We start from the raw sequence: 26283 nt of genomic DNA, 5'->3' as shown, positions 1-26283 counted from the left end.
TCAGGAGGCCTCTTCTGTCCACCCTGCATAAAATAGTGTCACTTCCCCTTTGCTCTGGCAACTTCCTTCCCCCTCCTCCTGCATTGTGAAGGCCCTCAGCACTCAGTATAGTGGGGCCTGTTACTTACCTAGGGTTACTTGCTCATTGTCTCTCTTCTCTCAGGAGGAGGTAAGCGCTGAGAGAGCAGACTTCTGTTTCATTCTCAGCACACTGATTAGGGCCTGGCACAGAGTCAGCTTTCAACCACGTTTCAGGATTGAATGAGGGTGGCTACAATAGTGGACCGTTAGGTTCCTGTCCCCAGGGAGCTCAAATTCTAGTGGGGACAACTAACAACCATCAAGGAAGCAGACACACAAACACACACGCACACACAGACACGCACACACGCACACACACACGCACACACACGTGCACACACATGCATACACAGGCACACACATGCACACACACAGACACACACATGCACACATGCACACCCACACACCCACATAGGTGCACACACACATGCTTGTGCGCTCACACACACACACCCACACACAGGTTTTCAGGTAGCAGTAAGTGCTATGAAGAAAACTTAAGTGGCAAGCAGGAATGAGAGTGATGGAGGTGCTTTTTTGGATAGAGTGGTCCAGAGAGCCCTCTTGAAGGTAAGAGTTAAGCAGAGACTTGAATGAATCAGGGAGCTTTGTGTGGTCAAATCCCAGAGGGGTGCTGGAGCAGAGTCAGCTTACAGGATCTGGGGAGATGAGGTCAGAGGGGGCAGCAGGCACCAGCTCATGCAGGGCCCTACAGGGTGAGGGGGCTTGCAGGGGCAGGTAGGACCCACCTCCAGTTAGTGGAGAACCACCTCCATGCTTTCCTGCTGTTTTAGCTTCCCATGACTGCTGCAGCAGATCACTGCAAACCTGATAATTTAAAACAACAGAAATTTATTTTCTCATATTTCTGAAGTCCCAAAGTCTGAAATCAAGGTATTGGCAGGGCCACACTTCCTCCGGAGGCTCCAGGGGGAGAATTTTTTCCTTGACTCTTCCAGCTTCTGGTGGCTGCTGGCATTCCTTAACCTGTGGTCACATCGCTCCAAACTCTGCCTCTGTGGTCACATTGCTTTCTCTTCTACATTGAAGCTCCTTCTGTGTCTGTCTTGTAAGGATACTTAACATCTCTTTCAGGGCTCACTTAGATCATCCAGGATAAACCCCCACCCCCATCTCAAGATTCTTAATTTAATCACACCTGCATAGTCTTTTTTTTCTTTTTTCTTTTTCTTTTTTTTTGCCATACAAGGTAACAGTCACAGGTTCCAGAGATTAGGACATGGATATCTTTGGGGTGGGGGTTAGTATTCAGCCTACCTTCCCTACCCTCTCTAATGTCTGGTAATTCAGTAATTTATTCCATTCTCAGACTAAATTACTGTTCTCTCTGGCTTAGTTCAAGCTGTTTTTCTGTTTGTGGTAATGAAAAACATCTAGACTTATCTATTCCCCGCTATAGTGAGTGCTAATACATGTTTGCCTGGAAAGAGAACAGGGAATTTACATGTATCAAGTGCACGCAGTGCACACAGCACATAGTAGGCCCTCAGTAAATGCAGAATTGAATTGGTTCGTCTTTTTTTTTTTTGAGATGGAGTTTTGCTCTTGTTGCCCAGGCTGGAGTGCAATGGCGTGATCTCATCTCACTGCAGCCTCCGCCTCCCAGTTCAAGTGGTTCTCCTGCCCCATCCTCCCAATCCTCCCAAGTAGCTGGGATTACAGGTGCACACCACCACGCCTGGCTAATTTTTTTGTATTTTTAGTAGAGACGAGGTTTCACCATGTTAGCCAGGCTGGTCTCAAACTCCTGAACTCAGGTGATCCACCCACCTTGGCCTCCCAAAGTGCTGGGATTACATGCATAAGCCACCATGCCTGGTCTTGAATTGGTTCTTACACAATGCAGAGAAGTCCACATTAGTATCCTGGATGTTCTGTGATGTGAAGGGACTCTGATTAGTCACTGAGGGTGCACAGGGAGGGGGCAGAGGCCTCAGGGTTAAAGGCAGGTGTGTCTGACTCCTGGGCATGCACAATCTTCCCCATGTCAGGGCTTCTCAGTCCACTAGATGGTGGTAGCACCCCCCAGGTTGTGCCAACCAAAAACATCTCTAGACATCGCCAAAAGTCCAATGGGGGCAAAATCACTCGTCTTGGGAACTACTGCCCCACATCATGCTTCCCCAGGGGAGGTGATGGTGGGAAGAAGTGCTGGCTAGCTAGCTGGGCATTGAACTCAGGTGTCCCACAGGGAAGGTGAGAGGCTGCCTGTATGCCACTATGGTGGAGATAACTGGTTATCCCCTGATGTCTACCATCCGGTTTCTCTAGTGAAAACTTGCAGCTGGGCGCATTGCTGCCAGAAATAAAGACTACATTTCCCAGCGTTTCTTACAGCTAGGTGTGACCATGTGAGCACATTCCAGCCAAGTAGAGATAAGTGAGGTGGCCAAGTTCCTGACTGTGCACTTAAAGGGGAGGGTCCTGCTCGCCTTTCCTGCCTTCTTCTCCAGTCTGGCTGCCCAGAAGGTGGACCTGGTAGCAATGAGATCAATGAATCCTGGGTCTCAATACCAGGGAGTCTCTGTATTGCTTGGCCTGCGGATGGTCAACTTTCTGGTTGATTTCCACTGGTTTAAGCCACTGTTATTTAAGAGCTTTGTTATGGTTGCTGAACCTGCATTCTAATATTACATCTGCCCAAGCCAGCCATGTGGGGGATGGAAGGAAGGCAAGAAGGAGCGGGGAGAAAGGTGTAGATGGAGGGGCACAGATGGTCTGGTTGGTTGAGCTCAGAGATTCTTAGAGACATCTCCTGGGAAGAAGACTCTGAGTTGGATGTTGGAGGCCAAGAAGGATGTGGCGAGATGGGGAAAGGGGCAGGGCACACCAGAAAGGGCTGCAGCAGGGGCAAGGGTGTTGAGGAGAGACTGAGTCAGGCACTGAAAAGCAAGGAGGTCTTGAACAGGCCAAAAAGAGAAAGGGAGACATTTTAGAGGGAAGCCTGGTGCAAAGAAGGGAATTTCACTAGGTGGACCAAAACCAGATGTAGGGATCTAGGAGTTTGTCATGAGGCCTGGGGGCACCTGGAGGCTGGGACTGGAGGTAGGGAAATGGTTGAGGAGCCCTGGCTCCTCTCCAACTCAGAAGATCCCCATTCTGGGGCTGACCCCTCACTCTTGACCCTTGCTCCATGCTAAGATGTTCATGGCTCCTGCTAGGCCTGTGGTCTTGACATCTTCTTGCCCAGGGCTCCTCCGAGAGGTAGCCAGGGCCCGTAGGAGTGCAGCCAAGGTAATTGCCTTCAGCCCCAGGACCACAGGTGCGAACACAACCAGGAGGCCTGGGAGGCACAGGAGAGAGCTCAGGCGGGACCCGTGGTGAGGGCCCCACAGCCCACACCTCAGTGCTGCCCATGGGCAAGGTCACATCCTGCTGCTGTATAACCTCTGGAGCTGTATCCTTTCTACATTGAGAGAGGAGATGAAAGACCACCCTTCCCTCTGCCCTGGGCCCAGAGAACGGTTATCCAATATTCTACCTGCATCTGTAATCATCTCAGTCACATCCCTAACCTCTGCTCTTCCTAATTGCCTAATGCAATCCTCAAGGTAATCCTACAGTGTAGGATAGTGATCCAATTTTTATAGATAAGGAGACAGACCCAGAGTGGGGAAATGATTTTCTCAGGGCCACATGTGTTAAAGAAGTCACAGGACCCAGGCAGTCTGGCCCCCATGAATGGCAGGAGCAGGGCCAAGCATCAGGAAGGCAAATCTGACCACGTCTATCACAAGCTCCCACCAGATACCGAGAGCCCTCAAATATTAACATGAGATGTGCTAGGCACAGTTCTGGACACCTGGCATGTGTGATCTCCTTGAGTGCACACACAACCCCATGAAGTAGGCTTTCTGATTCTTGTCCCCTCCCCGCTAGTTCATAGAGTCAGATACCAGATTCAAGGGGCGAGAACCTGCCCATTACACTAGGAAGGTGCTCCTTCCAGGAGGCTTAGCTGCAAAGCCATGTTCTCCAGTGTCGCTGTGCATAGCCTCACAGTGTGTCCCTATATTCAGAATCACAGGGAGCTCACCACCTCTCAAGAAAAATTTCCCACTAAACAGTTACATGGCCCTGGCTATGAGAAAGTTTGTTATAACTGAGCTGTTATAACATGGTTCTCTGGGGTCCTAGTTCTGCAGTTGAGATGAAGTCCTGGGAGCTTTCTTGGTGGCAGATTAGCCCCAGGAGTCTGGGACTGCTCGCTTCCCATGACCAAGCCATTCATGGCCCCCTTGCCTGTGGGGGAGTCATTGACTCCACTGAGGTGGGTACACTCACCTGTTGGAGACATCTCAGTTGCATGTTCACTGGTGAATTCTGCCTCTTGGGAAGAGGTAGATTTTGCTGCAAGGGAGAGAGGCTTTCTCATACTTCCCTTTATCTTTCTCTCCCACCACTTCCTAAGTCCCAGGAGCTGGGATCTCTGGGATGAGTCTGCCAGTTTCTACCTGGGTGCAGGCTAGAAGTCAAACCCTGCAGCTATGAAGGACAAAGTTAGACTTTCTACTGGAGCACGTTTAGGGTATGGACATGTCTAATTCATTGCAGTGTCTCCAGTACTTAGCATAGTGCAGGACACTCAACAGGCATGTGGTAGATGTTTGTTGAATTATTATTGTTACTATTATTTTTTGAGACAGAGTTTTGCTCTTGTTGCCCAGGCTGGAGTACAATGGTGCGATCTTGGCTCACTGCAACCTCCGCCTCCCAGGTTCAAGCAATTCTCCTGCCTCAGCCTTCCAAGTATCTGGGATTACAGGCGTGCACCATCATGCCTGACTAATTTTGTATTTTTATTAGAGATGGGATTTCACCGTGTTGGTCAGGCTGGTCTCGAACTCCTGACTCAGGTGATCCACCTGCCTTGGCCTCCCAAAGTGCTGGGATTACAGGAGTGAGCTTTGGTGTGTGGCCAATGTTTGTTGAATTATTAATGATCTATACAGAGTTCTGGAAACCAGAATGGGGAGAAATTAACTCTGTTTGAGAGGAGGAGAAGGTTTTACAGAGGAGGGGCCATTTGTGTTGGGCCTTGAAGGATGAGTAGGAGTTTTCGGAGAAAAGGAGAAAGCATTCCAGGTAGAGGGAAAAACTTATGTAAAGACATGGAGGCTGGGAAGAACTGGCTTGTTTGGGACATGTAGAAAAATTCCTGATGAATACCTGCTCCTCTCTCCCGACAACTCCAAAACCAATTGTCTCACCTTTCACTTTCAGCCTGGTGCCCTGTCCAGACAGGTATTGCCTGTTGGGTTTCCTCTGAAACTTTACACAGTAATAGGTGCCTGCATCCTCACTGGAGACGTTTTGCAGAAGAATGCTGAAGTCATTGTTGGAGGCCTGCACTGCTGTCGCCTTCGGATGGGAGATGCCTCCAAAGTTGTAAATGGCCTCCCGGCTCAGACCGGCTCCCTGGAACCACCTGATGGGTCCGGGGGGACCGTCTCCAAGCACTGTGCAGTTCAGAAAGACAGTGTCTCCAGTGGTCCCCAACACCAATTCCTGGGGCTGGATGATCCACAGGTCTGGTTCAGGGTCCCCAGCTCCTAAAGCCAAAGAGGAGGTCCTTGTTGAATTCCATCTCCTCTTCCATCGTTCACTCATTTCCTCCCTGGTGTTCTCCCTCCTTTCCTTCTTTCTAGATTTCTTCACTCAGCCACTCCCTCCTGCTTTCTTTATTACTCACCAGTTGACTCATTCAGTAAAAAAGCTCTGAGTACCTACTACATACCTATGGTAGGATTGGGGAACATGAAACTCAGGAAGACACACAAGTGCCTGGCCCTGAAGCCATTCTCTGTCTTCCAGTGGAGATGGTCAAAAAATTGCCCAGAGGTGGAAACCCAGAAGACGGCAGGACTACAGAGGAGGCACCATCATAGCTTGGAAGAAGCCAGTGAAGCCTTCCTGAATCTGGCATCAAGTTAAAATGAACTCCCACGTACAGATACTCTCCATGTCACCAGTTTATGGGGTGTTTCCACAAGCATCCATTCTATTTAGTCACCCGAATGACTCTTGAAGTACAAATTGTGTTGCCTGTTTTTCAAGCAAAGCACTTGAGGCATGTAGAGCCAGTGTAACTGACTTAAGAAGGAACTGCTATTCAATGACAGGCCCAGGATTTGGGTATTCACGTCACCATAGGTGGACTTACAGATGCCATGATTGATTACTTGGGGAGTGTGGTAGATGACATGATCAGCCTCAGGTTTTGACTCTGTGCTTGTAATAGGGTACATCCACACTTTTACCTTGGCTGCACGGTGGAAGACTATTCTTCCTTGTCCCTTGACTTGGAGCTGAGCCATGTGACTTGCTTTAGCCAGTGGGCTGTTAGCAGACATAATGTGAGTGGATGCTTGAGGTGTACTTGAAGAGTTGGGACTGGGCTTCTGCTTCTGCCATCTCTATGAGAAAAACATGCCCCACGTAGTTGCTACCTCTCCAGCCTGGGCTCTGGCATGAGACATGAGGAATGGAGCCACCCAGCCACATGTAAATGTGCATGTAGAGATACAAATATGTATTGTTGTATGCCACTGAAATTTTGTGTGATACAGCATGATACAGTGGATAAAGGTGACTGTGCAGGAAAACAGACTGGAGCAAATGCGTGGTCTGCAGGGCCTGATACTCACCCTTCACAAGCACTGAGGTGCCTTCATCCGATTTCATTTCTGAGTGTTCACTCAAACCATCAAACCTCACACAGTGGTAGGTTCCAGTGTGCTCCCTGGTGACATTGTGGATATAGATGGAATAATCACAATTCAGTGGTTCTGATGTCCGTTGGATCATGGGCATTACCCCAGGGAAGGAGCCTCGTTTAAAGTTATAAATTTCCTGTTGGTCCTGAGTGCTCACCTTGACCCATTTTATCATACCGTCAGTGCAGGAGCCGACCACCATACACCTCAGTAAAAGTGTCTCGCCTTCTGCCACCAGCATGGGGCCCTCGGGCTGTAGCACCTGCCAGTCATTCCTGCTGCTCTGCCCAGAGGCATCTACAAAAGAGGAAGAAAGACCTTGCATTGGGCAGGAAGGACTTGGAGCCCTAAATGACAAGCTTAAAACAATCAAACCATCATCTGGCCAAGAACAATGGCCCAGGACAAGACAGGAGTGTCATTAGAGAGGGAAGGGAAAGAGGGGATGAGGTGGCTGGCTGCAGAGAGAGAACTGAGCTATGCAATGGCAAACCTACAAATAATAAATAACACTCAAGTGCTCACCATGTGCTGGGCCCTGCATGCATTATGTCACTTATTCTTCACAATGCTCCTGTAAGGTAAATGGCATTATTCCCATTTTTTGACAGAGGAAACTGAGGGTCCGGAAAGGTTAGGCAGCTGTCTCAGGATCATCGGCTAGGATTGTGTCTCCCAAATGCACATGTTGATGTCCTAACCTCCAGTACCTCAGAATGTGACGTATTTGGAGATAGGGTCTTTAAGGAGGTAATTCAGTTAAAATGAGGTCATTGGGGTTGGGCCTTAATCTCATCCAACTGGTGTCCTTATAAGGAGAGGAAATTTAGACACACATATGCAGGGGGAAGACCATGTGAAGATACAGGGAGAAGGCGGCCGTCTATAGGCTGAGGAGAGGGGCCTCAGACAAACCAGCCCTGCAGACATCTTGATCTCAGTTTCCAGCCTCCAGAATTGTGAGAAATTACATTTATATTGTTCAAGCCACCCAGGCCATGCTACTTTGTTATGGAAGCTCTGGCACACTCATACATCACTCAGTAAGAGAGTGACAGGCTTGATTCAAACCCTCTCAGCCTGTTTCTGGAACTCTGGCTATTAATCTTCAAATGCCACCCTTCAGAGACGTAGGTTTGTGTGTTGCAGGGTTCAGTGTAAATACCCTTTCTGCCTCATGTGAATTATCAGCAGACTGCAGTTCATGTTAATGTGTTGTGAACTGAGTCTATTTTGGAGATAGGTTGAACTGTTGAGTTTATCCTCAAAGTGGATACAGAGAAAGAGGGCTGAGGCCTCCCATGGATGTTCTGGGTTACAAACATCATCACATGTACTCCTTCTAAGAATTCTGTGAGGTAGATGCTGTTATAATCTCAATTTTAAAAACTTCTCCATTTATTATTTATTTATTTTTAAATTTTTTTTTGTAGTGATGGGGTCTCACTATGGTGCCCAGGCTGGTCTCAAACTCCTGTGCTCAAGTGATTCCTTCCCCTTGGCTTCCCAAAGTGCTGGGATTACAGGTGTGAGCCACCATGCCCAGCCTATAATCTCCATTTTTGAGATGAGAAAGAAAACGAATGCTCACAGTGGTAAAGAAACATGAGGTGAACCATGCATTCAGTAGATATCATGTCCAGGATTTGAACTCAGATCAGGTGACTTAAGATTCTGCTCAACTCAAGGTCGGCAGCTTTGTACCCTGAGTTTCCTTTTTGTCTGTATTCCCGTCAGCCTTTGTGAATAGCTCAGTCTCACTCCACACATTTGTTTGCAGTATATCATGGTGTTTCTCAGTTGTGAATGAGGCAAGGAGAGTAAGAAGGTGAAGCAAACATTCCCTTCTAAGAGGGTCTAGGAAAGACTTATGGAATTCTAAATTCTATTTCTACCTATCTTCAGCTAGGCATGTGCTGTTAACCACCAAGAATAACTTTCTCACAATTGTGACCAAGTGATAACCGCATGTTGAATCCTAGGGATTGCTTTTGTCCTTGATGTCCTTAGTTCCAAGAAATTCAGCAACATCCACTCTCAAACATTATTTGAGCCAGTCAGATCTGTTATCACTTATCCTTCCTGTTTTTTTCCCTGGCCTCAGGTAATTTCCTCACACACACGTACAGAACTGTGCCCATCACTCAGCTCAGGGCTAAGAATGGTGCCTGTTCCCACCAGCCAAACTGGTAAAACCCATGATTGTCAAGGCACTGGGCAAACTCCACAGAAGAGAGATGCAGCCCAGAAAGAAGTGTTCTGGTCCGCCCAACAAATCTTAAAAGCAAAGCCCCAAACTGATTTAAAAAAAAATAACATTCTATTGTGAGGCTTCTAACACACGTATAAGTAGAAGTCATGACATCAATAGAATAAAGACTTGGAGTGGAGAAATGTAAGTTTACTACTGTAAGTTTCTTTTTTTTTTTGGTATCCATCACCTGAGTATTTATTATTTCTATGTGTTGGGTACATTTCAGGTCCTCTTTTCTAGCTGTTCTGAAAAACATAATACATTGTTGTGAATTATAGTCACCCTACCCTGCTATCAAACATTAGAATTTATTCCTTTTATCTAACTGTGTGTTCGTACCCATTCACCAACCTCACTCTTAATCCCTCTCTCTGAGACCCATCACCTTTCCTAGTCTTTGGTATCTGTCATTACACTCTCTACTTCCGTGAGATCATTTTTAGCACCTGCATAGTTGTCTTTCTGTGTCTAGCTCCTTCCTTCCTTCCTTCCTTCTTTCCTTCCTTCCTTCTTTCCTTCGTTCGTTCCTTCCTTCCTTCCTTCTTTCCTTCCTTCCTTCCTTCCTTCCTTCCTTCCTCCCTTTCTTCCCTCCTCTCTCTCTCTCTTTCTCTCTTCCTTCCTTCCTTCTTTTTTTGGAGTGCGATGGCATGATCTTGACTCACTGCAACCTCCGCCTCCCAGGTTCAAGCAGTTCTCCCGCCTCAGCCTCCTGAGTAGGGCTTACTTCACTTAACATAATAATCTCCAGTTCCATCTGTGTTGCTGTGAATGACTACAGATTTCATTATTATTATTTTTTTATGGTTGAATAGTATTCCATTGTGGGTGTGCTTGGGGACACCCTATATATGTATATATATATTTTTTATCAATTCATCCATTGATTGACGCTTAGATTGATTCCATACATTTGCAATTGTGAATATTGCTGCATAAACATAGAAATGCATGCACTCCTTTGATATATTGATTTCTTTTCCTGTAGATAAATACCTGTTCTAGGATTGCTGGATCATATGGAAGTTCTATTTTTAGATTTTTGAGAAATCTCCATACTGTTTTCCATAGTGGCTGTACTAATTTACATTCCCGCCAATAGCGTATAAGAGTTTCCTTTTCTCCTCATCCTCATCATTTTTTTTTTTTTTTTTCTGAGAGGGAGTCTTTCTCTGTCACCCAGGCTGGAGTGCAGTGGCACCATCTCGGCTCACTGCAACCTCCGCCTCCTGGGGTCAAGTGATTCTCCTGCCTCAGCCTCCTGAGTAGCTGGGATTACAGGCACGTGCCACTACACTTGGCTAAGTTTTGTATTTTTAGTAGGGACAGGGTTTCACCATGTTGGTCAGGCTGGTCTCGAACCCCTGACCTCAGGTGATCTGCCCACCTCAGCCTCCCGAAGTGCTGGGATTACAGGCACGAGCCACAGCACCTGGCCTTTTTTTGGTCTTTTTAACAATAGCCATTCTAACTGGGATAAGACGATATCTCATTGTGGTTTTGATTTGCATTTCCCTGATAAGTGATGTTGAGCATATTTTTTCATATACCTCTAGGCTATTTGTATGTCTTCTTTGGGAAATGTTTATTCATTCCTTTCCTTTGCTTATTTTTAATTAGATTATTTATTTGTTTGTTTGCTTTTTTAACTGTTGAGTTGTTTGAGTTCCTTGTATATTCCAGATATTAGTCCCTTGTCAAATGGGTACTTTGTGACTATTACCTCTCATTCAGGAGGTTGTCTCTTCACTGTTTTGATTATTTTTCTGCAGTGCAGAAGCTTTTTAGTTTAATATAGTCCCATTTGTCCTTTTTTTTGCCTTTGTTGCCTGTCTTTCGATGTCTTAGCCACAAAACCTTTGCCTAGAGCAATGTCTTGGAGTGTTTTCTGATTTCTTTGTATTGTTTTTCAGAATTATCTTGTATCTTACTGAGCTTCCTTAGTATCAATATTTTGTGTTCTTTTTCTGGGATTTTGTAAATTTCTTCTTGATTGGGATGTGTATTGGTATAATAGACCAATGGCATAGAATACATAGACCAATGGTATAATAGACCAATGGCATAGAATAGAAAACAGAAATGAATCCATGTATTTACAGCCAATTGATTTTTGGCAAAGGTATCAAGAACACACATTCAATAAATGGTGCTGGAAAAACTGGATATCCATATGCAGAAGAATAAAAGTAGACTGCTATTTCTCACCATATACCAAAATCAACTAAAGATGAATTAAAGATCTAACTGTAGGACCTAAAACTATAAAAACTACTAGAAGAAAACAGGGAAGGCACTCCAGGACACTGGTATAGGTAAAGATTTTATGACAAAGACCTCAAAAGGGTCAGGCAACTAAGACAAAAATAGACAAATGGGACTATATTAAACTAAAAAGCTTCTTCATAACAAAAGAAACTATCAACAGAGTGAAGAGACAAACTCTTGAATGAGAGAAAATATTTGCAAAGTACTCACCTGACAGGGGACTAATCTAATATCCAAAATATATAGGAAACTCAAACAACTCAACAGTTAAAAAAATCTCATTAAAAAGTGGGCAAAGGACATGAATCAACATTTCTCAAAAGAAGACATACAAATGGCCAACAGGCACATAAAAAATGCCCAACATCACTAATCATCAGGGAAATGCAAATCAAAACCACAGTGAGATATCATCTTACCCCAGTTGGAATGACTATTAAAAAGGCAACAATAAAAAAAACCCAAAATAAATAAACAAACCACCACAAACATATGCTGGTAAGGTTGCAAAGAAAAGGAAACTTTATACATGGTTGGTGGGAATGTAAATTAGTACAGCCATTATGAAAAACAGTATGGAGATTTCTCAAAAAACTAAAAATAGAACTGCCATCTCACCCAGCAATACCACTACTGGATGGCCAGTATGGAATACTACTTGGCTATAAAAACAAATGAAATTCTGTCATTTGTAGCAACATGAATGAAGGTGGAGTTCATTATGTTAAGTGAAATAAGCCAGGCACAGAAAGACAAACATCACATGTTTTCACTCATATGTGGGAGCTAAAAAAATTGATCTCATGAAAGGAGAGGGTAGAATGATACCAGACGTGGGGAAAAGTGAGTGTAGGGAGAGGGGGATGAGAGAATTTGTTAATGGGTACAAACATACAGTTAGATGGAAGAAATAAGATCCTGCCATTTGATATAAGAGTATGGTAACTGTAGTTAACAACAATGTATTGTACATTTCAAAATAGCTTGAAGAGAGGACTTAAAATATTCCTAACACAGATAAATAAAAATACATGAGGTGATGGACATCCTAAATATCTTGACTCATTTATTACACATCCTATGCATGTAACAAAGTATTATACGAACCCCATAAATATGTACAAATGTTATGTATCGATTAAAAAAAGAAAAATTAGAAAATATTTTGAACTGAATGAAAATGAAAACATAATATAAAAATTTGCGGGATCGCGTTAAAGCAAGGGGAAATTTGTAGTATTAAATGCCTATATTTGGAAAGAAGAAAGGACTCAAATAAATTACCCACTTTCCACCTTGAGAAACTAGAAAAAAAGGCCAATAAACTAAACCCAAAGTAGTGAAAGAAAGGAAATCATCAAGCTCTAAATGAAACTTAATACAGTAGAACACACACACACACAACACACACACACACACACAGAAAAAATCAATGAGAAGAAGAAAATCTTTGAGATCACTAAAACTGATAAATCTCTAATCAGATTGAATAGAGGGGACACACACAGAAAAAACCTAAATTATTAAAATAAGGAATGAGATTGGTGATACTACTACAGATTTTACTCTTATTAATAGAATAATAAAAGAATATTATGGAAAACTTCAAGTTATATATATTTGACAAATTAGGTAACATGAACAAATTCTTTGAAAAAGATACACTGCCAAAGCTTTCTCAAGAAGAAAAAGATAACCTGGTTAGCCCTATTATCTATTAAAAAGTTCAATCTGTTATTAAAAATCTTCCCAGAAATAAAGCTCCAATCCTAGAAAGTTTCATTCGTGAATTTTCCATATCTTTTTTCTTTTCTTTTTCTTTTTTTTTTTTTTTTGAGACAGGGCCTCACTCTGTCACCCAGGCTGGAATACGGTGGCGTGATCTTGGCTCACTCCAACCTCTGCCTCCCAGGTTCAAGCGATTCTCCTGCCTCAGCCTCCTGAGTAGCTGAGATGGCAGGCATGCACCACTATGCCCAACTAATTTTTATATTTTTGGTAGAGGCAGGGTTTTGCCATGTTAGCCAGGCTGGTCTTGAACTCCTGGCCTCAAGTGATCCGCCTGCCTCAGCCTCCCAAAGTGCTGGGATTACAGGCATGAGTCACCATGCCCAGCCAAATTTTCCATATCTTTAAGAAGGAAATAACACCAATTTTATACAAATACTTTTAGAAAATTGAAAAAAGGAGCATACTTTTCTAATTATTCTATGAGTCCCAGTGTTATCTTGAAACCGAAGCCTTTTCCTTACGTGAAAAGAAAAACAGTATCTCTCATGAACATAGATAAAAAATTTTAAACAAAACTTTAAAACTGAATTCAGCAATCAGCAATATTTAGAAAGTATAATACATTATAATCAAGTTGAGCTTATCCCTGGAATATAAAGTTGGTTTAACATTCAAAAATCAATCAATGTAATTTACCATATTACTAAACTAACACACACACACGCATATACATGCACTCATATAATCATCTCAACAGATGCAGAAAAAGCAGTTTTCAAACTTGAACATGCATTCCTAATAATAACTCTCAGCAAACTAGGAAGACAAGGAAGGTTTTTCAAGTTGATAAGGGGCACCTGTGAAAACCCTACAACAACTCTATCAAGCTTAGTGGTGCAAAAATGAATGTTTTCCCTGCAGATCAGGAACTAGACAAGGATACCTGTTTTTACTATTTCTATTCAATATTGTAGGATAGGTACTAACCATGCAAAAAGGTAGTAGGAAATAAAAGACATCCAGATTTGAAAGAAAAAAGAAAACTATCTTTATGTGCAGATGACATAATTAAAATTGCAATGAAAATTTCTTAAAAAGGCTACTAGACCTAATAAATGAGTTTAGCAAGGTTGACGATAAAAGATCAATGTACAAAATTATATATATTACTATATACTAGCAATAAACCATTTGAAATTGGAATTTAAAAATTTCCAGTCATCAATATTATAAAAATAGAAAATATTTAGCCAAAAATGTAAAGGAACTGCAAAGTGAAAACTTACAAGACATTGCTAAGATAAAAAAAATCAAGCCTAAATAAATAGAGAGGTACACGCTGTTCATATGTTGGAAGATTCAATACTGCTTAGATGTCAATTCTTCTCAAGTTGATATATAAACTCAATGCCATTCCCATTCAAATCCTAGCAGGCTTCACTTTAGAATTGATAAACTAAATCTAAAATTTACAGAATAGCCAAAACAATTTGAGAAAGAATAAAGTTAGAAAACTAATACTACCTGCTTTCAAGACTTAGCTAATGTTACAGGAATCAAGACAATGTGGTATTGCACAAAGATAGACAAACATATCAGTGGAACTGAATAGAGAGTCTAGAAATAGTCCATGCAAATAGAGGCAACTGATTTTTTAAAAAGAGATGAGGTCTCGCTATGTTTTCCAGGCTGGAGTGCAGTGCTATTTTGGGTGTGATCGTCATAGCACACTGCAGCTTCAAACTGCTAGTCTCAAGCAATCCTCCTGAGTAGCTAGGAGTACAGGTGCATGCCGTGGCTCCTAACTATAATTATTTGGTATTTGATAAAGGTGCAAAGACAATTCAATGGAGAATGGGGAGTTTTTTTTAACAATGGTGCAAGAACCGTTGGAAATACGTGTGCAAACAAATGAACTTTGGTTTATACCTCAAACTATATAAAAATTAACTCAAAATAGATCATATAACTAAACATAAAATGTTAAACTATACAACTTCTAGCTGCAAACATGGAAAAAAACTTTGTAACTTTGGGTTAGGCAAAGATTTCTTAGATGTAATACCAAAATCACGATCCATTAAAGACAAATTGATGAATTGGACTTCATAAAAATTAAGAACTCCCACTGTTCAGAAAACACTTGTAAAAGAATAAAAAGGCAAGTCACAGAATAGGAGAAAAATCTTTGCAAAGCACATATCTGGCAAAATATTTGTGTCCATAGTATATAACAAACTCTCAAAACTCAATGATAAGAAACACACTTAAAAAATGAGAGTCGAATAGACACTTCACCAAAAAGGATGCATGATGTAAAAAATGTTTGGCATCATTACATATTAGGGAGTTAAAATCACAGTGAGAGGTTGGTAATCCCAGGACTTTGGGAGGCTGAGGCAGGCGGATCACTGGATCCCAGGAGTTCAAGACCAGCCTGGGCAATATGGTGAAACTTTGTCTCTACCAAAACAAAAAAACTAACCAACCAACCAGACAACCACCAAAATTAGGTGGGTGTAGTGACATGGACTTGTAGTCACAGTTATTTGGTAGGCTAAGGTGGGAGGATCGCTTGAGCCAGGGAGAAGGAGGTTGCAGTGAGCTGAGATCAAGCCATTGCACTCCAGCTTGGGCAACAGAGTGAGACCTTGTCTCAAAAAAAAAAAAAAAAATCACAGTAAGATATTACCATGTACCCATTAGAATGACTAAAATTAAAAAGATTGACCATAATAAGTGTTGGTGAGGAGGTGTAGGAACTGCCATCCTCCTACATTGCTGATGAGAATGTAAAATGGTACAACTCCTTTGAAAAACAGTTTGGCAGTGTCTGAAAAAGTTAAAAATATGGCAACCATATGATCCAGCCATTTTATTCTCAGATATTTCCCTAAGAAAAATGAAAGTATATATCCACACAAAGACTTGTACATGAATATTCATAGATGCTTTATTTATGATAGCCCTAAACTGCAAACAACACAAATGTCTGTCTACAGGTGAATGGGAAAGGGTTTATCCATACAGTGGATAGACATGAGAAGAAATGAACTATTGACATATGCACCAATATGAATGAATCTCAAAATAATTATGCTGAGTAAAAGAAGCCAGCCAAAAAGGAGTACAACTGTGTGATCCTTGTTATATACAATTCTAAAAAATGCAAACTGTAATGACAGAATACAGATCCATGATTGTTTTGGAGACAAGGAGGAGTGGCAAGGACGAATCACAAGGAAACTTTTGGGTGCTGGAAACGTTCACGATGCTGATTTTGGTGATGTTTTCACAAGTGTGAAATATACCCAGCACTCACAAACAAAACTTATTAAATTGTGTACTTTACATATGTATGGTTTAATGTATGTCAATTACACTTCAATAGAGCTGTTAAAAATAAATTATTTGTAAAGACGAAGCCTGCGCGTGTGTGACGAGAAGGAAGCAATGGAGGAGAGGAAGAAGGAAGGACTCAGAAAGTCTTATTTCAGCTAGGGATGAGTCTGGGGAAGTGAACACCAGGGAAGAAGCTGGAGACTGGACTCAGTCCTGGTGCCCACACCCCTTCCCTCCCTCTCCCCTTCTGAGTCTCCTTCCGTGTAGTCACTTGGGCTTTAGGAGGTGTCCTAGGAGGTTTGCCTCTGCCCTGTCAGTGGAGCTGGACCTTCTCATCTATTTTCCATCTGCATCCTCTGCCTGTCATGGTTCCTGTACGGGGGCTCCCTTTAAAAGCCTTATAGAAAATGTGTTAGCCCCAGTCTCCTCTACTATAAAATAGGGGCACTCATAGGACCTTTCTCTGGGGCTGCTCTGAGTATTAAATAGAAAAGTGGTGAGGTTCAACCCTGGGCCAGCTACGTAATTTGTGAGGCCAACTGCAAAATGGGAATGCAGGTCTCTTGTTCAAAAACTATTGAGCAACACAGCAGAGCATTAAACCAAGCATGGGGCCCTTCTAAGCAGGGGGCTCTGTGCCACTGTATAGAGGGCACACCCATGAACCAGCCCTGACTCAGCTTGAGACGCAGCTGGACTCAAACCTTCCAACTGACTGGTTTAAGCAACTTCTCTTATTTTCTATCTATTCTATTGCAACAATCATTGGGAATATTTTTTATTCTGAGTAGTTTAGATTTCTGATTTCCTAGTCTAGTGCCTAAAATACAGCAGACACTCAAAAGTACTTGTGGAATGAGACCTAGCAATTATGATTCACATCTTAGAATTGAGGAAATCAGCTCAGAGAGGTGAAGTGGTGTCTTGAGTCATATGGCCAATGAGTAAGGGAGCACCTAGGTCCGACCCCACACCTGGGTTCTGCCAGGATCTCTCCTGGGGATGGCCACCCCAGAGGACCAAAGATGTCATGGACAGAATCTAGATCTCAGTAGAGCCTGGAGCAGAGGCCCAGATGGGCAGGAGATGGAATGAGCCCATTGAGAGCCAAGTATTCCTGCCTGGTAGATCAGAGAGTTCTGGACTCAGAGGCTGAGCTATATATTCAGGGGTCTCAAGACTCTGGAGCTAACCTGACCTTCCCCTGAGTTAGAGGAAACATGGGAATGATAATAATAATCGCCAACAGTTATCACATCTTTGTTATGCCAGGCACTTATGGGTATTATCTTGTTAAATTCTCCTAAGAAAGTCACAAGGTGGGTCCTATTTTTAGCTCCATTTTACAGTTGGAAAAACTGAGGCTCAGAAACAAATTACTTAAACTGGTTAGTGGTGAGGTTTGAGCCTACTGTGTCTTAAGCTGAGCCAGGGCTGGTTCATGGCTGTGCCATCTATATAGTCGTACAGGGCCCTGTGCTTAGAAGGATCCCATGCTTGGTTTAATGCTCTGCTGTGTTGCTCAATACTTTTTGAACAAAAGACCCCAGTTTTCATTTTGCAATGGGTCTCATAAACTATGCAGCTGGCCCAGGGCTGAGCCTCACCACTTTTCTATTTAATACTCACAGTAGCCCTAGAGAAAGGTCCCATGAGCGTCCCTGTTTTGTAGAAGAGGCTCCTGGGGCTAAAAGAGCTGCAGCATCTGATGTGGGCATAGGAGCAATCCAGCTGGAATCCAGTGGATGTGAGCACAGAGCCTGGGAGCTTATCACTTCACTATGCTGCTTCTTGGGACACTGGGTGTGCTCTCTGCCGGAGTCAGGCAAATTTTCAGTGTACCCCTCTTTATCTTCATGGGGTCAAGCTTCTCCAGGCATGCCAGAGCACTTAGTGCCCCTCTAGGGACTGACCAGCCGGGGGTGGACCCTGTTCTGTCCTAGATCCCACTTACCTGAGGGGACAAAGACCAGTGCCAGCAGCAGGAAGCAGGGAGGCAAGTGGGCCAGGCAGGTGGGGGCGGACATCGTGGAGCACATGGCATCTTCTGTGGTCCCCAAGACTTGGGGCTCCTCTGCTCTCTTGTGAGTGTTGGAGTCTGAGGTGGGGCCCGTGGACAAGGCAGTTTCTGCCTCTCTTGGCCACAGCTGCTTGGGGAAGTGTTTTCGTTGCAGCAACACAAGGCTGTTGGTGCAATAGGAAGGAGCCTGGTCAAAGGGTTTCCTGCTTTTGTGTCTGGGCTGTGATTCCTGTAGTCACTGTGCTATAACCTTGATGGCCCCTTGCCATAGGCTCCATCCTAGGTGCCCGGGAGGGAGGTGGGCACTGAGGTTATAGAATGCACTCTAGAATCAGGTGGACTTTGGAGCAAACATTGGATCTTCCTCTTCTTGGCTGTGCAAGATTTCAAAGTCACTTGCCATTTCTGAGCCTTTTGTTTCTTCATTTGCAGCACAGGAACAACAGCAATCCCCTCCTCAGAAAAGTTTTGGTGAGATTATGAGAAATAATGTGTGCGAGGGCACAGAACAATGTAAATGCTAAACATATTAACCATTATTATTCATGATGTGCAGAAAATAGAGGAGGTGACATTGCTTAAGAAGAAGGATTTATTATAAAGCTAGCCCCATGGGGGCCTCCTTTTAGCACTGCAGGGAGGGTACAGGCCTAATTCCTAAAAGTATAATCATGTGTAACTCTCTCAGCCTGTTTCCTGGGGTCCAAGTGAAACATACTCAGATTGTGCAAACATTTGTGTTTGTGGCATCTTCGTTTCCTGTAAGTGATCTGAACTTCCTCAGGAGCCTCCTGGTGCTGGCTATCAAGAAGGAAAAGCTTAATCTTGCCAATTCATGCAATCCAGGCAGTCTCTTTAGCCACATTGTCTGGGTTCAAATCTTGGCTTTACTCAGTCTGGCTGTGTGACCTTAGGACAATCATTTGACCACTTTATGCCTCGGTTTCCTCATCTGTAAAACAGGAATAAAAATAAGGTAGCATGTGTGGGGTGGAGTAAGCACTCTATAGGCTTTCACCATTGTCTTTTAGGTTCACTCAGTCTTTTAATTAACTCAGGGAAAAATACAAGAACAACTCAGCCTTTCATTAGTTCACTTCCTCCCTCATGCTTCAGAAGGTTCTGGGTGCAGAGGAAGCTGAAGATTCTCCAGCAACAGGGTGGCAGGCCTTGGATCTGAGTATGTCCCCTGGGTCCCAGGGGTCTGGTGTCTACTATGAGGAGGTTAGTCTGGCCTGGTCCCCAAGGACTTTGCACTGGGTCTGTGACTGGTCTTTTCTAGACTTTTGAGGTCTTGCATTGATACCCCTGCTCAATTCCATTACTCCCTCTACTTGTTCTCCTGCCAATGAGATCTATATAGTGAAACTTCTTTGAAAGGGCCACAAGCCTAGATGATTCCACCAGACCCTCAGTACTTTCCATGTCATTCTTACACGGGAACTTCTGAATCACCTGCTCATCTATGCAGATTTCTTTCTCAGCTATTTGTTTTTTTCTAAAGTTTTACTTACAAATAATTTTATTTTAATAGGCAAGGCATTGTATTGGTTGGCTACTGCTGCATAACAAACCACCCCAAAATTTAGAAGCTTAAAAACTAAATGTTTAGTTAATTTACGATTTTGTGGGTTGACAATTCAGTCTGGGCTCAGTTTGGTGGTTGGGTCTTCTCATCTCAGCAGATTTTGGCTGGGAATGTTCATGAACTTGAGGTCAGCTGCAGGTTGGCTAGGTGGCTTTGTTACTGCAGTTGACTGATTGTTAACCCAGGTACCTCAGCGGTCCTCTATGTGGTCTCTCATCCTCCAGGATGAGACTAACTTAGTCTTGTTCTCATGAAAGGGGCAGTTTTGAGAGACAGTGCAAGGTACAAGGAAACTTCTGCCATATTCTTTTGGCCAGAGCAAGTTACAAGACCAGACAAGATTCAAGGAATGGAAAATAGACTTTGCCTCTTGTTAGGAGGAACGGCAAAGCCTAATTGCAAAAGGTGTGGATACAAAGAGGGGGTATAGAATTGTGGACATTTTTGTGATTTATCTGCCATGGGCATCTACACAGCACAAAATTCAGAGGTCTTAGTGTCTCATTTATAGGGCTCCCAGACATTACTTTCCTTAGGGTTAACCACAGTCACCAGTTTTTGAAGACATTCAATTCCTCTACTGTTTCTGATCTAGTGCTCAGAAGCCACGTTGAATATGGTTTCTTTGTGATGTCGTGGACTATGAACACCCTGAGAAGACAGGCCCTGATCCCTTATGCCATAGGAATCCCTAAACTCCATTCCCACCCCACCCCAGCATTTGGACCTCAGGACTGTGGGGTTGGCAGGACTCCAGCATCTCAACCCCTGTCTTCTCCCTCTTTTTCTTACTACCTCACCAAGTCATAACGGGAGGAGTTCCCCTTCTTTTCCTTCTGGTAGGGACTTTCCTAATCTCAGTCCTCTTCCTAACAGCTGGCCTTCTTTGTTCTAGATGGAATCCCTCCTGCCCCTTCCTCAAGACAGCAAGTCTCACGCTCCAGCTTAGAATAGGAAAAAAGAGCTTCCAGGGAAGGAATTAAACTACCGGGAGGTGGAAAAATGCAAAAGGAAATAGTTAAAAATGTTATATCTGTCACGTCATGTATAAAACACATGAAATGCGATTGCGGGTGAAGCACTGGCTTGCAGTAATTGCTGAGTAACTAGGAACAGTGGCATTCCTCCTGGTCAGTGTGCTTGGGTATCACACGAACTACAGTGTCTATTACTAGCCTGAGTTAAGTTATCCTCAACAAGAGCACCCGAGGTATATATAGAACACAAGTCTACCTATAAAGCTTTTTTTCCTTCCACTACAAAAATGGAACTTTGTTAAAACAACAGCTTTTTCATTGTTTATCATAAAATGGAAAACATACTAAGCAAGCACAGGGAAAGCGTTCAACCTTAGCAGCAATCAAGTAAATACCAATCTTAAAAAGAGCAACACTGGTGTCTTTGCAATCAGCATCTATCTCCACTTTTTCTCTGCTCTCCTCTTTTTTTGGAGGTTCTAAAAGCCTGAGAACTGCATTTTCTGTAACTGTTTACCATCATTATTCTAGAGGTTCTACCAAGGAGAGGTTCTTGCTTAGATTTGGAAGGTAAAAGGGGAGGCATGCTTGCTTCTCTAGCCATGAAGAGGGGGCAGATACGTGATAATTGGTGGATTTAATTTATGCAAATGTGAGGTTTTGCAGTGCTGCCTGTCTTCTATAAATCACCTCTAAAGCACAGGCAGCTGGCATCATTAGTGGCAGTTTTTGTGAGTCTTTCAGATTCCTGATTTTCCAAGAGCTCCCAGTGAACTTGGGAGATAAAGCAGTGAGGATTTCCGATGGTCTGTAAGCACCAAATGCCACAAGTCCCATGAGAACAAAGCATGGCTTTTTATGACCTAACACAAAAGTAATCCAGCCTCATTTATTCTCTTCTTTTCATTTAGGAGGAAGCATTTGGTGTCTCAATACTAAAGTCTCTAAGGTCCTTGAACTTGGTTTTCTGCTATTGGCAATTTGTCCTGCCTTGTGGCTTGGTTTGCCTTTCTTACTCCCTTTTCCTTTTTCATGTCAAATCCCATGGCTTGCTTTTTGGAGTTTTTGTTTAAAATTTTTATTGCGGTCTGACTTACATACAGAAAAAGGCACAAACATTTAAATGTGCAGTTCAGCGAATTTTTAGACTTTTGCATCCATATACATCTATGTAATAACCACCCCAATGTAGAAAGTTCCTTCTTGTTTCATTCCATTCAATCTCTGGCCCCAGAGGCAGCCACCTCTGATTCCTATCACCATGGATTAGTTTTGCTTGTTCTTGGAGTCTTTAGGGTTTTCCAAATATAAGAGCATATCATCTGCAAACAAGGATAATCTGACTTCTTCCTTTACAATTTGGATGCCATTTTTTTCTTTCTCTTCTCTGATTGCTGTAGCTAGGACTTCCATTACTACACTGAATAACAGTGGTGAAAGTGGGCATCCTTGTCATGCTCCAGGTCTTAGAGGATAGGCTTTCAGTCTCCCTCATTCAGTACGATACTAGCTGTGCGTTTGTCATATGTGGGTTTTACTATGTTGAGGTATAGTCCTCCTAAATCCAGTTTTTTTGAGGATTTTTTATCATGAAGGGATGTCAAATTTTATCAAATCCTTTTTCAGCATAATTGAAATGGTCATATGGTTTTTGTCCTTCATTCTGTTGATACAATGTATCACATTTATTGATTTGTGTATGGTGAACTATCCTTGATGCTTGCATCCCAGGAATAAATCCCACTTGGTCATGATGAATGAGCTTTTTAATGTATTGTTGAATTCAGTTTACTAATATTTTGTTGGGAATGTTTGCAGCAATATTCATTAGAGATATTGGTCTGTAGTTTTCCTTTTCCTATGTGTTTGTATGTGGTTTTGGTATCAGGGTAATATCGGTCTCATAGAATGAGTTTGGAAGTATTCCCTCCTCCTCTATTTTTTGGAATAGTTTGAGTAGGATTGGTAATAGTTCTTCTTTAAATGATTGGTAAAATTCAGCAGTGAAGCCACTGGTTCTTTACTGGGAGACTTTTTATTTTAGCTTCAATGTCGTTACTTAATGTTGGTCTGTTCGGGTTTTGGATTTCTTCATGGTTCAGTCTTGGTAGGTTGCATGTGTCTAGGAATTTGTTTATTCTTTCTAGATTTTCCAATTTATTGGCATAAAGTTGCCCCTAATGATGCTCGGAATTTCTGCAGTATCAGTTGTGATGTCTCTTTTTTCATTGCTGATTTTATTTATTTGGATCTTCTTGCTCTTTTTCTTAGTCTGGCTAAAGGTTTGTAAATTTTGTTTAACTTTTCAAAAAGCCAACTTTTTGTTTCATTGGTCCTTTGTGCTGTTTTATTTCCATTTCATTGATTTCTGTTGTGATTTTTTTTTTTTGAGGCGGAGTCTGTCTCAGTTGCCCAGGCTGGAGTCCAGTGGCATGATCTTGGCTCACTGCAACCTCCACCTCCTGGGTTCAAGCGATTCTCCTGCCTCAGCCTCCTGAGTAGCTGGGATTACAGGCACCCACCACCACGTCCGGCTAATTTTTGTATTTTTGGTAGAGATGGTGTTTCACCATGTTGGCCAGGCTGGCCTCAAACTCCTGACTTCAGATGATCTGCTTGCCTTGGCCTCCCAAAGTGCTGGGATTACAGGTGTGAGCCACCACGCCCGACCTCTGCTGTGATCTTTATTATTTCTTTTCTTCTACTAATTTTGAATTTGGTTTGCTCTTTCTTTTTCAGTTAAGATGCATCATTAGGTTGTTTTTTTGAAGTTTTTCTTCTTTTTTGATGTAGGCACTAATAGCTATAAACTTTAATACTGCTTTTGCTATATAAAGTTTTTGTATGTTGTGTTTTGATTATCATTTCTTTCAATACATTTTTCAATTTCTTTCTTAATTTCTTCATTGACCCACTGATTATTCTGGAGCACATTATTTAACTTCCAAGTATTTGTATAGTTTCCAAAATTCCTCTGTTATTAATTTCTAGTTTTACTCCATTGTGGTCAGAGAAGATACTTGATATTATTTCAATTTTTTGAATGTTTTAAGACTTGTTTTGTGACCTAACATGTCTATTCTTGAGAATGAACCATGTGCTGAGAAAAAAAAAAGAGTATTCTTCAGCTGTTGGATAAAATGTTCTGTAAATATCTATTAGATCCATTGGATCTATAGTGTACATTATGCCCAATGTTTCATTGCTGATTTTTTGTCTGGAAGATCTGTCCAGTGCTGAAAGTGGGGTTTTCATGTCTTCAGCTATTATTGCATTGGGCCTTTCTCTCTCTTTAGCTTTAGTAATATTTGCTTTATATATCTGGGTGCACCAGTGTTGGGTGTATACACATTTAAAATTGTTATATCTTCTTTGTTGTATTGACCCCTTTATCATCACATAGTGAGCTTTGTCTTTTCAGTCTACACGTGTCTTTAAAGGTGAAATGGATTTCTTGTAGCCAAGAAATTATTGGGCTTTTTTTTTTTTTTTTAGGTGTTGTCTCACTCTGTCACCCAGGCTGGAGTACAGTGGCATGATCTTGGCTCACTGCAACCTCCGCCTCCAAGGTTCAAGCAATTCTCCTGCCTCAGCCTCTTGAGTAGCTGGGATTACAGGCGCCTGCCACCACGCCTGGCCAAAAGTGCTGGGATTACAGGTATGAGCCACTGTGCCTGGCAGGCCTTGTTTTTTTTTTTTTTTTTTTTTGAATCCATTAAGCCACTCTGTATCTTTTGATAGGAGAGTTTTTAGTCCATTTACATTCAATGTTATTATTGATAAGTAAGGACTTACTCCTGCCATTTCGTTATGCGTTTTTTCGTTGTTTTGTAGTTTTCTCTTTCTTCTTTCTTTCCTTCCTTTTTTTTTGTGAAGATGAGTTTTTCTGGTTATATAGTTTAGTTTCTTGCTTTTTATTTTTTGTGTATCTGTTGTATGTTTTTTTGGTTTGAGGTTTCCACGAGGCTTGCAAATACTATTTTGTAACCCATTTTAAAGCTGATAACAGCACTGTTTGCATAAACAAACAGAAAGAAAATTAATCAAGACTTTATGCCTTAACTTCTCCCCACCCTATTTTTAACTTTTTGTTGCTTCTAACTACATTTATTGTACCATGTCTTGAAAAGTTGTTGTAGTTATTATTTTTGATTGGTTCACCATTTAGTCTTTCTACTCAATATCAGAGCAGCATATATACCACAGTTACAGTGTTATAATATTCAGTGTTTTTCTGTGTACTTACTATTACCACTGGGTTTTGTACCTTCAGATGATTCCTCACTGCTCATTAACATTCTTTTTTTTTCTGATTGAAGTACTCCTGTAGCATTTCTTGTAGGACAGGTGTGGTGTTGATGAATTCCTTCAGCTTCTGCTTGTCTGGGAAAGTCTTTATTTCTCCTTCATATTTGAAGGATATTTTCACCAGATGTACTATTCTAGAGTAAAAGCCTTTTTTCCTTCAGCACTTTAAATATATCATGCTACTGTCTCCTAGCCTGTTAGATTTCCCCTGAAAAATCTGCTACCAGACGTATTGGCGGTCTATTGAATGTCATTTGTTTCTTTTCTCTTGCTGCTTTTAGGATCCTTTCTTTACCTTTAGATAAAGTTTGATTATTAAATGTCTTTGGGAGTTTGATTATTAAATGATTACTAAAAGAAGACTTGAGGTATTCTTCTTTGGGTTAAATCTTCTTGGTGTTCTATAACCTTCTTGTGCTTGGATATTGATATCTTTCTCTAGGTTTGGGGTGTTCTCTCTTATTATCCCTTTGAAAAAACTTTCAACCCCGTCTCCTTCTCTACCTCCTCTTTAAGGCCAATAACTCTTAGATTTGCCTTTTGGAGGCTATTTTCTAGAGCATGTAGGCATGCTATGTTGTTTTTCATTCTTTTTTTGTCTCTTCTGACTGTGTATTTTCAAATAGTCTGTCTTCAAGCTCACTAACTCTTCTTCTACTTGATCAATTCTGCTATTAAAAGACACTGATGCATTCTTCAATATGCTAATGGCATTTTTGAGCTCCAGATTTCCACTTGATTCTTTTTAACTATTTCAGTCACCTTGTTAAATTTATTGATAGAATTCTGCACTCCTTCTCTGTGTTGTCTTGAATTTCTTTGAGTTTTCCCAAAACAGCTATTTAGAATTATCTGTCTGAAAGGTCACATATCTCCTTTTTCCAGGATTGGTCCCAGATTTCTTGTTTAATTCATTTGGTGAGGTCATGTTCTCTTGGATGGTGTTGATGCCTGTAAATGCATCTTCGGTGTCTGGGCAT

At 42.1% G+C, this 26283-nt stretch overlaps 1 protein-coding gene across 2 annotated transcripts; it reads right to left on the bottom strand.

Moving 5' to 3' along the window:
• Positions 1-913: 913 nt before the first annotated feature.
• Positions 914-18537, bottom strand: SIRPB2 (signal regulatory protein beta 2). Of its 2 annotated transcripts, none has more exons than XM_002830134.3 (5): positions 18365-18537; positions 6750-7115; positions 5313-5654; positions 4387-4452; positions 914-3385 (listed from the first exon to the last, which is right to left on the bottom strand). In XM_002830134.3, the coding sequence occupies exons 1-5, from the start codon at positions 18447-18449 to the stop codon at positions 3216-3218; spliced, it is 1029 nt and encodes a 342-aa protein (XP_002830180.1). In that variant the 5' UTR covers positions 18450-18537; the 3' UTR covers positions 914-3215. The 2 variants fall into 2 exon arrangements, with proteins under 2 accessions (XP_002830180.1, XP_003779367.1); XM_003779319.3 differs by having other exon boundaries at positions 7044-7115.
• Between the last annotated feature and the right edge of the window lie 7746 nt (positions 18538-26283).

Source organism: Pongo abelii, chromosome 21 (genome assembly GCF_028885655.2).
Source record: "Pongo abelii isolate AG06213 chromosome 21, NHGRI_mPonAbe1-v2.0_pri, whole genome shotgun sequence".
In the NCBI taxonomy this organism is placed as follows: domain Eukaryota; kingdom Metazoa; phylum Chordata; class Mammalia; order Primates; family Hominidae; genus Pongo; species Pongo abelii.
This window is presented reverse-complemented; position numbering and strand designations above follow the sequence as displayed.